At 50.9% G+C, this 13085-nt stretch overlaps 1 protein-coding gene across 18 annotated transcripts in view; it reads right to left on the reverse strand.

The window, feature by feature from the left end:
- Positions 1-13085, reverse strand: part of NCOR2 (nuclear receptor corepressor 2) — a 256199-nt gene that overhangs the window by 130208 nt on the left and 112906 nt on the right. For all 18 annotated transcript variants that reach the window (XM_042805509.1, XM_042805506.1, XM_042805498.1 and 15 more), the window contains one exon: positions 1774-1953. In XM_042805509.1, the coding sequence (XP_042661443.1) occupies positions 1774-1953 (180 nt within the window). The remainder of the gene's footprint in view (positions 1-1773; positions 1954-13085) is intronic.

Raw genomic sequence — 13085 nt, forward strand, 5'->3', positions numbered from 1 at the left:
TTTGCTACCAAATGACTTTGCCACCATGTGCCCAAAAAAATAAACAGATTTAAAAAAAAGGAGGGGAGGGGATGCTTTTACTGCCAAAAGCCACTTTCACCTTCTTCCCCACTCAGCAGAGCATTTTTGTGGGGAGCAAGGATCATAAAATTCATTCAGAGGGAAGAAATAAAGCAACCAAGCAGCCAACAATAAAAAACCCATTTCCTTACGGAAGGACAGCTTGATTTTAATGGCAAGGAGCATATGCTGCTTCCGTCAGCTTCAACAGCAGCTTCTCAGCATCCCCCAAAAAAGTCAGGCAGTGGATCGGCAGAGTTGTCAGTCCCCCTGGATGCCATAAGAGGGGCCTTCACTGCCGTGCCAGGCACACATCCCATGCTGGAAGCCCTTCTCCAGACTGGGAAATGACCATGGTTTGCACCTCCTTCCTTAAATATGAGTTACAAACATGGACCGGCAGCCAGACTGCCAGGCGAGAGAGGACACCAATACTCCGAGCTTCCTAGGAGGGGGAGGGGAAGGGGTGGCTTCACCCAGCTCCCACCAAACCCAGCAAGAGGAACCTCTGTGGTTTCCATCACTCCAGATGTTCCTTTGGCCCCTGTGAGCTGGCACACAGGGCTGCTTCCCCAGCACAGCTGCTTCTGCCCACTCTTGACTCACTTTCCCTAAGCGCTTCGATACCTCTGCAGATAAAAAGCAACACAAAAATAAAGGTCCTTCACACTGAAAACAAAACCAAAACATCCTGCTTTGTCTTGCAGGAAAGAAAGGGACAGTATCTGGTATGGGAAAATATAGATCTGAGGGGGAGGAAGAGGTCAACTGCACGCTCAACCTCGAGGAACACTTGCCCCATTCAACAGCCCAAGCAGAGGTTTTGCTCCGTTCCCTAATTCCTGCTGAACACCCCTCGGGAGAGGTCATTCCCCTCAGGCAGTCTGGGATTAGCAGCCCTAGGAGTTTAAAAACTGGCCTCAAGCAAAGGAAATAAAACAACTGGTAAGAGAGAGAAGCGATTTGCTTTAGGAAGCGAAAGCCTTTAAGTCTGTGGGTTTTTTCACAGACATCCCCCAAGGTTTTGTCATATTAATCTCTTAATGGGTTTATGGTAATTGTATACATGGCAACATCAAGCAGGCGATCCTTCTGCTGAGGAATGCTCTTGTGCAGGGGTAAAGCACTAACCCAGAAGATCAGATTCAAGTCCCTGGCTCAGGCACAGCCCTCACTGGAGTTGGACCAGATGCTGCTCATGGATGCAGAGCTGCACAGCCCCAGAGAAGGGGACTGGATGGACAGAAAGGGCCATCAAGACATTTCAGCAGTGTTTTAAACAGCTCCGTACTACAACAGCGGCAGCAACAGCACTGGGGAGAAACAACTACTGGAAAGGAAAAAAAAGACCTTGTACTAATGCTCAGCTGTACAGACAACTCTAGCAACCCAGGCTGAGTTTTCAGCTCTGCCACTGCTTGCACGACTATGGGCAAGTCACAGAGGACAGATTTTTCTCCCTTTAAGGTACTCTGACATGCAAATGAGCCCACAAACTGGGCTTCCAAAGCTCCCTTGTCTTGCAACTACTACCTCCAGACTGCTGGCACAGCAGCAACCGCCTCATGTCATGACAGGGAGCATGGACACAGACCATCCTGGTGGCACTGGCACTGCCACTTCCCCTCTGTGGACATGCCTGGGCAATGACGGGGTGTAAGGCAGCACGCAGAGATGAGGACGTGTGCTCCCCTCCAGACCACAGCCTCTTACCTGCTTCTTCTTCAGCTTGGAGATCTGCTGCTCCACCATGGTGATCTCGCGGTCCACACGGTCCATGTTCTGAATGAGCTCCTCCTTCGACAGACGGGCCGGCAGCAGGTCCAGCTCGGCGTCGGGGTGAGCCGGGCTCACAGGCGACACGGGCTCCAGTTTGCCAGGCAGGCCACGATCCTGGGGAGCATAAAACAACCAGGTCAGCTCTTTTCTAGGAGGCTTTGGATCCTTCTTTCATCCTCCTACACCAGCTGCCACAGCTCCCTGGCCCATTCCCAGCCCTCTGAGGTACACGCACCCCTCCAGAAACCTGCTACACTAAGTACTACCAGCTGCCAGATCACATCACCGCAGTGCTCCGTATCCTCCAGCATCTCCAGAGAGCACCAGGTTAGTCCCCCAGGGACACGACAGCAGCTCTTCTTCCTGCCAAAGCCTCAGGGGCTCCCACCACCTTCAGTGCTACCCACATTCCTACAGGATCAATACACCCATCCATATTCAGGAGCTCCCAGCAGCACTGTCCCTTCACATCTCAGCAGTCACCTCAAGGCTACACCTTCTCCCCAAAAATAAGGCAGCCACAGAAATGTCCTCCTCCGACACAGCCACAGCCATGCTGGAGGGAAGAGTGGCGTTAACTGTGCTGAATGAGAAGGGCCTATGAGGGCAACCCCCAGGAAGAAAGAGGACTCCCATCTCCTTCATGGAGGTCCTCCTGCATCTCTTGTTCCATTCTGGGGGAGCTCCAAGTGTTGAATGTTAAATGCATGCATCCAGAAATGGGTAGAAAAGGGATAGGTGAAGTCAGCAGAGACAAAAATAGGCTGAACTGATGAAAATCAGCTTTTTGCAAATTCCAGGTAAAGAGGCTCTCAGCAAAACAGGACCCTTCAAGTCAGAGACAAGACGTATCGGCATAACCTCTGTGGCCATCACAGGGAGCAGCTCAAACGACCACAAGCTGGGGGCAGAGGGAAAACACATCAAAACATTCCGCTTCACCTCCAGCAATGCAACAGCTTTGCTGAGCCCAGCCAGCTGATATCCCAGGAGCATCCCCGAGCCACGCCACCCTTCACCTCTCCAGCTCCAAACGACGGAGCTCATCTCCTGCAAACACAAGTCGCATGCCTGGATGAGTCTGCCCATCACTGACGAACACATCTGGGATGAAGCAGCTGTTTAATAGCCACCAGCCACACAGATGGGGATCACAGCACACCAACAGCCACCCTGACCTGGGACACTCCTCTGGCAGCTACCCAACACCTTAATTAAAAGTTTATCTATTCATTTGCTTAGCGAGTGGATGGATTTCTTTTCCTGGAGGGGGCAGGAAGAGGAGCTGCGTGGCTTGTAACCATAAACCGCTGCTGAGCCAGGCAGCCAGCACACTGGAGCTGCTGGGGAGGGGGAAAGGCGAGCAAGTGAAGTTCACTCAACTTTGCTACCTTCATTACAGCAGCCCTGCGCCCGCGGACAAAGCCAACATTGTTCTGCACCAACTGGTGCTGAGCGTCCTCCCCTCCACACTGACTCACAGCCACCAGCCAGGGCCACCCATTGACCCTTTTCCCGTGGTGGTCCTTCTGTGGGGACAAGGGTGACACGATGGAGCTCGGTGGCACTGGGAGAGCGTGGGCCCCTCTGTGCTCCTCCACCTAGCAAGGCACGGGGACGATGGCCCTGGGTGGTTCACCGGCCGTGTTGCACCTCTCTCGAAACGTGGCAAGCGTGCAGATGCCACCTTGGCACCGCTCAGCATCTCAATCGCATCTGCTTATGGGGGAGCAGAACCACGCAGGGTGGCCTCCACCCTGCTGCTGGTGGGGATGAAGCACGGGGAGGTCCCTCCTGGGGAAGCTGCGCCCACAGTCCAGCACAGCCGCAGGGGACCTGGCTGCGAAGGCTGTCCCTGCCTGGTAGGGCTGTGCTGAGATGAATTCTGCCCTGTTCCGCTCCCTAAGGGATGAGCAACGTCATCCACAGCAAAGCTGGAACAAGGGGAGGCAAGGCAGGATGCTTCCCAACAATGTGGCCACATCCCAGGACACCAGCATCCTTCACTGGCACCTTCTTCCTCCTCTTCCCTGCTCAACCCTGTTCTAGCTGAAGGAGACATCAAAGCCAGCCAGGGAGGAACAACTGCTGGGTGCAGTCTGGAGGCATCAACACCCTTCCCACCGCTGCCATCATGGGACAGAAAGCAAAGGAGCAACCTGAAACCCCTTCCTCCCTGTCCTGCATGGGGCTCATCTAGCCCTAAGAGCACAAATGCACCAGAAAGCTAAGCTGGTTGTTTCCAACATCTGTTCAGAAGAGAAACTAGAAGAACATCAAAGGTTTCTGGAGAATCCCAAAGAACAAATCCTGTTTTGCTTCACTTCCCCAGCATTAGACACCAAAAAATGGTCAGTCTGCTGCAGCGGGAAGGCTTCGTGTTCTCCACAACTATTTTGGGGGGGGGCAAGCTGGTGGGTGTTGTTGGTTGGTTTGGCATTTTTTTTGTGGGTTTGGGTTTTTTTCAAGCCAAGAGGAGCGGGACAACCACAAGAAGCAACAGATAAATTATGTGTTCATAAAATCTCACTCAGATTAAGGCATGGGAAGGGGAAGTGGCAGTGGCTTGTAGGTGGGATAGTTATTCTAAAGGAAAGCAAGCTACCTGATAAAAACGCAGGAGACAGACTTCTCCCTGTGCATGTGAAACAAAAGATACTATTTCACATCTGCCAATATGCAAGACAGAGGGCATCTTTAAACTCCTACTTGGCACAAAACCATTTGGAAACCTGGTTTCTGACACATTTTTATCTTTTTACCTTTCAGAATCTGAAGTCAAATAGCAGCAAAGCTGAGTAAGGGGAACAGCTGCAAGTCACAGCACAAAAACCATCATCATCTGGTACTAGGTGATGATTATAGCAGTAGAGAGAGGCAGTGTCCCTGGACCCCAAATAATTGGTCACTGTTATTTCACAGGCTCCTCTCTAAATGAAGGAAATGACAAGCAGCAAGAGGAAGGAAAAAAACAAAACTGAAGGCAAAAAAAAATATCTTGTCCATGCAAAGGTGAAGTCCAAAAAGCAGAGCTCCCGGATTTACACAAGGCATGAAGAAGCCCTTCTTGTAAATCCCAAAAGAGGTCTGCAAAGACCAGAGTCCACCTGGAGCCTGGGGTGGACTCTAATGGATAGAGATATTTTAACTAGAGCTACGTTTCCTAGCACTCTCAAGAAGCTGCTCAAAATATATTCCTCCGTTTCAGATAGTATCATACCCAGGCTCTGAACAAGTGCAATGTGAAACGTGAAATTCTTCTTATTAACGTGAAGTCACAGACTTTGAAACCAGCATGAGTCGGGAGAGCTGGAATAAATCTGCTGGAGGGAAGAAAACAATTACTGCATTACTCAAGTTGATATTTTCTCAGTAATTATACTGTTTCCATGTGATTTGTTTTTATACACGGTTAACAGCTACTGTAGTTCCTGTTTATCCCTAGCCTTATTATTATGTGATTTATATGATAACAAGGGTGGGCGAGCAGGGGGCAGAGGCTGCATAAACCTTCCTGCAACAAGAAGAGATGCTGGCACTGAAGAAAACAATTATCACTGAGGAGTCTATCAGAGAACAAGGCCAGGCTTTGTGGGTGGGTTTCTTCTACACGCCTTTATTCCTGACATAGATAATATTAATGGAGCAAGGCTGCTACAGGCTAGTAGGCAAAGGCTTTAAAATAAATCGGAGAAAGAGGGGAAAGGAAAAGGACAAGCCAACTGCCTGTCGATGCCCTGAAGAGCAAGTAAGCCTCCGGGAAAATTCGATGTCCCTGCCTTCAAACATACCAGCAACCAGGCCCACAAAAGAAAAAGAACCCCAAACCCTGGTCCCAGGACATGGTGGAACCTGCACCAGACCTTCTCCTCCTCCTTCTTTTGCATTACCAACCCACCTCACAATGCTCCCAGGGAGCTCATAGGAGTTGGTGGGATGAAGAAGGGCGTCGGTGCCATGTGTCAGCCCAGCACCTATGGGTAGATGCAGCCCAGACTCCATGAAGGGTAATTTTTCTCGGCTGCTTCCCACTTTCAGGAGACAGCAAAGCAGTAGCACCACTCCATCTGCACCTAACTCTCACTGAAAAATGCGTTTTGACCTTTCTGATCCCTTGACCACACTGGCTGCCTCTTCAAAACTACACGGGTGGAGCTCCAAAGCCTCCACAGCCCCAGTCAGGGCCTGCACAGCACGGGCACGTACCAAGTGAACAGAGCCCCTGGCTTGGGACGACCCTCAGCATCTCTAGCACAGCACCGCGGTGTTTGCCCTACATAGCGTCTTCGGTAAGCCCCGGTCTCTCTCTGACTTTCTAAACCAGATCATTAGTGATGTTCCCCGAAGCCCAGGACAGAGATTCAGGGATGCCCAAGTCACCTCTCCCACAGTCTGTTCACTTTCTAATTATCAGCCAGCAGCAGTGTTTTCTGCTGGAGCACTGGGAGGGATTAAGAGGTGTTATCTCCAATTCCTTCCTACTCGCACATCTCACATCTGCACGGGCTGGTGAAGATTGCCAAAGCAGGCAGGATGGGCCAAGGGCTGCTCAAATTAACTTCCCCCTCAAAGAAAAAAACAAAACAAAACAAAACAAAACAAAACATGAACGAAGGGTGGGCTTGTGATGAGGGTGGCTTGCCTGTGAGGATGCCTACATCACCTGAGCCAGTGAAAATCGCCGAGATGACAGCTCGTCCTCCCCATCTAGGCACCCACAGCTGGGCAGCACCGCACAGCCCAGCCGACACAGAGCGCCGGGACTCTCCCACACACCCTGGGATGAAAACTGATTAGAAAAGCCAACATCTCACACCTCCATCACTCAGCTTTTAAGGTAGAAACACACACATAGAACTCTTAAATGGGCCAAATGCAGACCAAAGGAATTTTTTTTTTTTAAATTGGAAAAGTATCCAACACATTGTGGCATATCAGCAGCCCCAAGATGACAGCACTGATGGCGGGGAGGGGGGGGGAAAGTCAAAGGGGCTGAAAACTAATGTCTCCTTTCCCCAGGGAGACGCACAAGTACAAAGTCAGGGAGCCTGAGCAGCGAAAAGTACATCGAGTTATCGCAGCTCTTTTGTTCGTGACCATCTGCTGCGCTAATGGCTCTTTCAGCAGCCCAACCCTTCAAACGGGGTTTTAATTCTTAAATGCTGCCGGGCTCTCAGCCGGGCTGCGTCCCGGCGGTCGCTCGGAGGGCTGCCGAAGCGGGAGGCAGATGCGCAGGTTGGTGCGGGCAGTGTGACTGCAGCGAGCACTGACAGTGCTGTTCACCAGCCGTGAGCGCACGGGCACCCCCGTGCAAGGCTAGCCAGCGCGCCCGAGGGATGTCACGCGTGGGACCAAGGCATCACCCACCTCCTCCCTCTGTCCCCACACTCCACGGCACGTGGAGGCGCCCAAAACAGGGATCGCTTTCACTGGACGCAGCCCAGTACGTGCTCTCATGGGAAATTCATGAATCTGGAGACTAAGGAGCTGTCTGAAGACAAAGCTGATTTATTTAGTATTTTTTTAAATAAATCTGTGACTTTATGAGAAGGCCTACAAAATTCCTTTCCCCTGTAATCCAGCTGAATTCCACGCGGCCAGGGCAGAAAACATCCCAACAATTTCTAAGCTTGCACGAAAGTAGGTCAAAAAACTTCCCCAATGTTTCAACAGCTTGAAGCAATTTAATTGCAAAACCAGTACCAAATGCTGACCCTCCCTCCCCACCCCCACCAGATTTACGAGGGTGGTAAAACCTCGCCAGCGAGTGTTACAGTTAAATGCACTAACCAAAGCCTAGTATCTGGCCTTGCAAAACTTGCTTGTGCTCAGAAAAGCCATTCCACAGTGTTATACTAACAGATGCTGCCTCTGGACCTCAGGATCACAGGATATTACAGAAGCAGCAGCAAACAGAGCTTATGGACTCAGAGGCAGCCTAGAGTAATGGGTCAAATCCAGAAAACCTTACTGAGACAAACTCCCACCAAAGCCCAAGGCATTACACCGACAAATGGATGTTGTGCCTTTCATTACCTTCTTGCATTTCCCCATTAGTGGATAATAATTGCATTGAACACGTACGTTCCCTACTGACTTCGCAGGAGTGATGAATTCTCACCTACCCATCTACTCATTACAGAGAGGAGCTAATCGCTCCCTCTCATTAAGAATTGCCCAACATTGCCTATTCTGCATCACTGGATTTTCATTTGACCCTAAGTTTGTTATAACAACATTAACTGTCTGGATTGAAATTTTCCATGATGAATATTTGCTTCAGAAAAACAACTCTGCCACTTCCAAGAACAAGTTTACAGGAAAATATGCCTTTCTGCAACGTTCAGAAAGATTCTGGGAACCTTTTCTTTGAGCATCCTTGGCACAGCTGATACATCTGGCAAGACTGCTTTCTGACAGTGATTTGCCTTTTGATAACTCTGAAAAAGGGTCCAAGTCAAAAAAAAAAAAAAATAAAAATCATCTAATTTTGATGCTTGCCTAGGGGAATGACTTTGAACCAAGCAAGTGGAGTGGGGTCCTGGGGAGCTCGAGGCCTGGTATCGTACTCTGCACACACTCCTGCAAGGGAAAGGAAAGGGCTGAGCTGGAAGGGCCTTACTGGCATGTGGGGAGCGCTCTGGGCCAACAGCAACAAGTGCCCTAAAAGAGCCGTGAATAACTGCAGGAGTTGTGGTTTGGACAGCAGGTAGAGCCTGAGACCACCCACCACGTGATAAGGCTGAAGTAAAGCAGCCAGAGACCTGCTTGGCATGAGATGGAATTTGTCCCGGACACTGAATGGACGGCGTTCTGATGCTTTCAGCAAATAAGGGGGAAGACAAATAAACTGGATTACAAGGGAAAGGAATTTCACAGGCCTTCTCATAAAGTCACACATGTATTTTTTAAAAAATTAAATAAAAAAAATTAGCTTTGTCTTGAGCAAGTAAGGTTCCCAGGGCAGCAAGCTCGTCCAATCCTCCATCTGCAACTTTAATGTTCTTTTAATACTTTGGGCAGCCAGCAGCCACCCACCGCATCATTTCGTCCATGCTGACGTCGCCGCAAACGATGTGCTGCCGAGAGCGTCATCGTCCCCGCAGCACACCACCTCAGCCCTAAACCCCCATCTCCCCTTCGCAAACTCGTTTGTTCAAGCAAGCAGTGCCTGCCAGGCACGGCCTGCCCGCGGCAGGGACCCGGCTCACCCGACGGCTGGAGCCAGGAGGAAAACATCGGTGTCTCGACTGGAGGAGCGAAACCGCTTCTTTGAGGAGAGGTGCTGGCTTAAGGGGATGGAAAACAACCATGAAATTATGGCACTAGGGAGGTAAAGATGTGCAGGAAAAAGGCACCAGGCACGTAACCCATCAGCTTAAGAGCACAGCAAAATCCTGCACCAGGATATTCGAAACCACAACCCTAGTGACCACGACATCCCTCCGGTTTACAGAGCCCAAAAGAAGTGGGCTGCTCCGAGCTCACTGAAACGCTCGGGAGGCATACGAACAAAATACGAGGGAGGCGAGCGCTTGTTTGATGTCTCTTAAAAAGGGGCCAACTGTGAAAACCGCCTCTGATTACATTAAGCGTAAAGGCAGGGAGGTAAATTTTTAATTGCCCAATTTGGCACTCGGCCAGGGCTGCGGGGTTAGCACCTCCCGCCTTCACAGAGACAGATTTTAAAGGTAATGGGGGAGCTCGTTGCAGAGCCAGCCACCGCTCCTCCCAAGCAAAGCAGCCAGTTGCTGGGGCTCCAACCACTCTCGCCTTCCCTGGAACTGGCCAATTTCAGGCAGCTTTCACAGGAACCTCTGAATAATCGCCACGGACTTCCACGGAAACGTGGGATGTGGTGACGTGGCCTCATGCGACTGTTGCCCTCTCCTGTTTTTCATTTCTCCCTGTGCCTGCTGCTCAGAGAGTTTCTTTAGGGAGACCCCCAGGGAGGTAAGAGGGGTCCCCTGCCTGGGGGTGCAGGCAGAGCACAACACCCAAACCTCCCCCAGCAGCCTGGGAAGCACCCTGTCACCAAACCCAGCAAACCCCAGCAGAATGTAACACTCCATGACTTGGAAAGTTTTAATCTCCAACCATTTTATTTATTTTTTGCAACACCACCCATCCTCTTTCAACTGCCACACGCAGTAAAGGAAGGTCCCAGTTTTTCCAGCACACCAACCATGCAGGGACAAAGCATTAAGGTCCACATTAATCCCAACAGGCATATTCCCTCTGATTTGAGGATGCTGGAATAGTCTCTACGGAATCCCAGCTGTCCTCAAGAAGGTAGAAACGCTCAAGCCTTAGATGCCACATGACAAGCATGAAGGATTTGCCTTTTTTACAAAAGGCCTCTGCAGAAAAAAACCTCCTACTTTTATACTAGTACAATACTCAAGTGACCAGCACGAATGCCATCGCACAAATGCAACAGCGCCTGCATCAGCACACGTTAGTGCTGCAGAAGCTGCAGGCAGGCAACTGCGACCACTTCCATCTGTCCTCCACCAAGTATCGCATTCAAAAAAAATAATTTCAACCTAACTGGCCTAGCTACACCAGACAAAAGCAGGTGAGCAACAAGTCAACATGATTAAAGACACTACAGCGTCCTGTATTGCAAACACGGTGCCAGATCCTGAGCCAGGCTCAGCACCACCCACTGCTCTCCACGGGTGCTGGGACACGCAAGTCCCTGCCTGGGATAGCCGGGAAGAGCAGCGCAGTGCTCTGAGGCTTGGATGTGCCCAGTAAACCACCTCCTCCTCCGCTTGCAAGAGCCTTCGCCAGGCGATGGAAAGGGGGCTCTCAGGTTGGTGTCCTCCGGGAGGGCAGCAGGAGCCCCCTGCCCAGCCGAGCCCCCCAGCCGGGGAGCGGGTCCTGCCCTGCACCCCAGGACGCTCCAGCTCATTCACTGGGTGACTCCAGGTGCATCCTCCAGCACATGGACAAACACGGGGGAGGGAAAATCCACCACAGTAGCTTCTAAAAAACCTCACTTATTTAAAAATAAAAAATTGAGGGGAAATGAAAAGACAAAAGCCCTTCTCAGCCTGGTGTTATCAAGCAGAGGAAATGAGACTTCTAAAGCTCCCATTCAGAGGAGTGGGGGGGAGAGAAATCCCACTCCAGACGCACTTGAGCGAACAGCTTTTGAAATGGAAATGTTGCTCTTCAGAAACATTTAAATTTCCTTCTATTGCCAAGGAGGAGGAAGGAGGCAGGGGAGCGAGCAGGGACTCCTCAGCCATGCAAATCCAAAGAGGGGTCCATTCCAGGCAGCACCAGGGCAGCCTTGTCGGGGGGGATTTGTCAGGGAGTTAATCAGGACCAGCACACAGTATTAATATTGGCAAGTCGGCTTGAAGGGGCATCAGATTTAGAGGGGAGGGAAGGGAATGAAAGAAGACAGCTCTATTTAACCACCGCCACAAGGAAGATATACCTAAAGGCTGCTCACGCTCCCTCCCTCCGTTCTCCCTGAACAACCATCAACCAAATTATTTTTTCCCCAAATACTGGAGGTTGAGCTGGCTGCTAAGAAGGAGCTTGACTGATAGAGAAAGGAGATGCAAGCAAGACCTAAAATGGTTTGAGCAGTGGCTGAGGTGCGTTGTAGGACCAGCTCAAACCTCCTTTTACGTGCAAGAGCCACTGCACCAAGCCAGGATCACCAACAACTCCCCTGGGGACTCCCAGAACACGGGGCATGGGCTGGCGGGTCCCAGCACCAAACTCCTGCTCACTCCCAGCAGCTCCTTTTCCAACTTTGTCAGCTCAAAAACAGAAGTTACTGCTCCTACAGAAATCCACCAAGCTTCCCTTGCCAACTGCATGCCACCACTTCATTGCTCTAATGTCTTTAGGGCCACTTAATATGTGTAGGTTCATTCCAGCTGTGCTCTCGGATATATAAAGCAGAACATCAAATAACTCTCACCTGCAAAAACCAGAAATTCTAAGACTGCAAGAAAACCAGACTTAATGGCAACACTCCAAAGACTTCCCCTGCCCCCCCCAAAATCTAGTAAGATCCCAGAAGTTCAATTTTTATCAGTAAAGTCTCTTTATTTCTATCAGAACATCTCGGTATGAACGCACACATGTCTTGTGAGACTCAAACACGCACATGAGATCTGAACGGAGTGGTCTGCAGGCAGAGAGGGGTCACTGGTGAATCTGACCTGTGAACTTCCCTGGCTGAGATGAAAAAACCAAGGAGTTTTTTCATCAGGAATCCAAGCTGATCCGACTTCCATTTCGAGGTGGCTGCACTGGAAAACTTGTTCAAGTGTAAAACAAGGCTCACAGCTTCTTAGATAATTTTGAAAAAAATTTTAATCCATGCAAAAAACAGGCTTGGAGGCAAAAAAAAAAAAAAAAAAGCCTTTCCCTTAAAATAGCTTGTCTTGGCTTTTAAATGAAGCTTTTAGTGGCCTCATCTGTCCCTGACACACCTCTGACGCCTGTTTAACACCCCCTTCATTTTGGCATCTCCCCTTTAAGCGGGTGCTGGTCCTGCACGCTGCAAAGCGCCATCCCCAACTCGTGCAGGGGACACAGTGGGGACAATGCCTCCATCCACCGGCAGCCTGGCGGCCCCCCCAGACACACAAAACATACACACCAGCCACGATCCCAAGCACCCCACAAGCAGGGGTGCTACGCCAGCACCCCGGGACACAGGCAGGGATACGGGGCATGGCCCTGGCTGCTTGCAGGCATCTCTGTGCAGTGCAAGAGGTGGGTGTAGCTCCGAGCAAGGCACGCTGCCGTGCAGGATCTGTGCTGACAGGGGAGCACGGGTGGTGCAAAGCAACCGTCAGCTGCACCATCAATCAGAGCCCGCCGCCGGCTGCGTTCAATGGTTTATTGTTCTAATAATTGTGCAGACACGTGGAAGGGGGTGCCTCGACATTCCCCGCTTGTTTGAGTAGCCATTTCCTTTGCTGCTCTGCCTGCTCTTCCGTCAGGAGGCCGCATCCTGAGCCCCGGGGGCGGCAGCAGCGGGGCAGCAGTGCCGGCCATCCCCCTGCTATACCCACGGCCGGGGGGGCAGGAAGGTGGGAGGAAATAACATCCCTCAGCAGCAGGAAACGCAGGCGGGTGCTTGTCCAGACGCAAGCCATCAGCCCAGCCCTCTGCCTTGACAAGCCCAGGAAAACATGCAAAACAAACCTTCCACGAGAGTTTTGGATTTCTTTAGAGGTATTTTTGCCGTAATGGTTTTTGCACCCCAT

Source organism: Tyto alba, unplaced genomic scaffold, assembly GCF_018691265.1.
Source record: "Tyto alba isolate M040663 unplaced genomic scaffold, T.alba_DEE_v4.0 Super-Scaffold_44, whole genome shotgun sequence".
In the NCBI taxonomy this organism is placed as follows: Eukaryota; Metazoa; Chordata; class Aves; order Strigiformes; family Tytonidae; genus Tyto; species Tyto alba.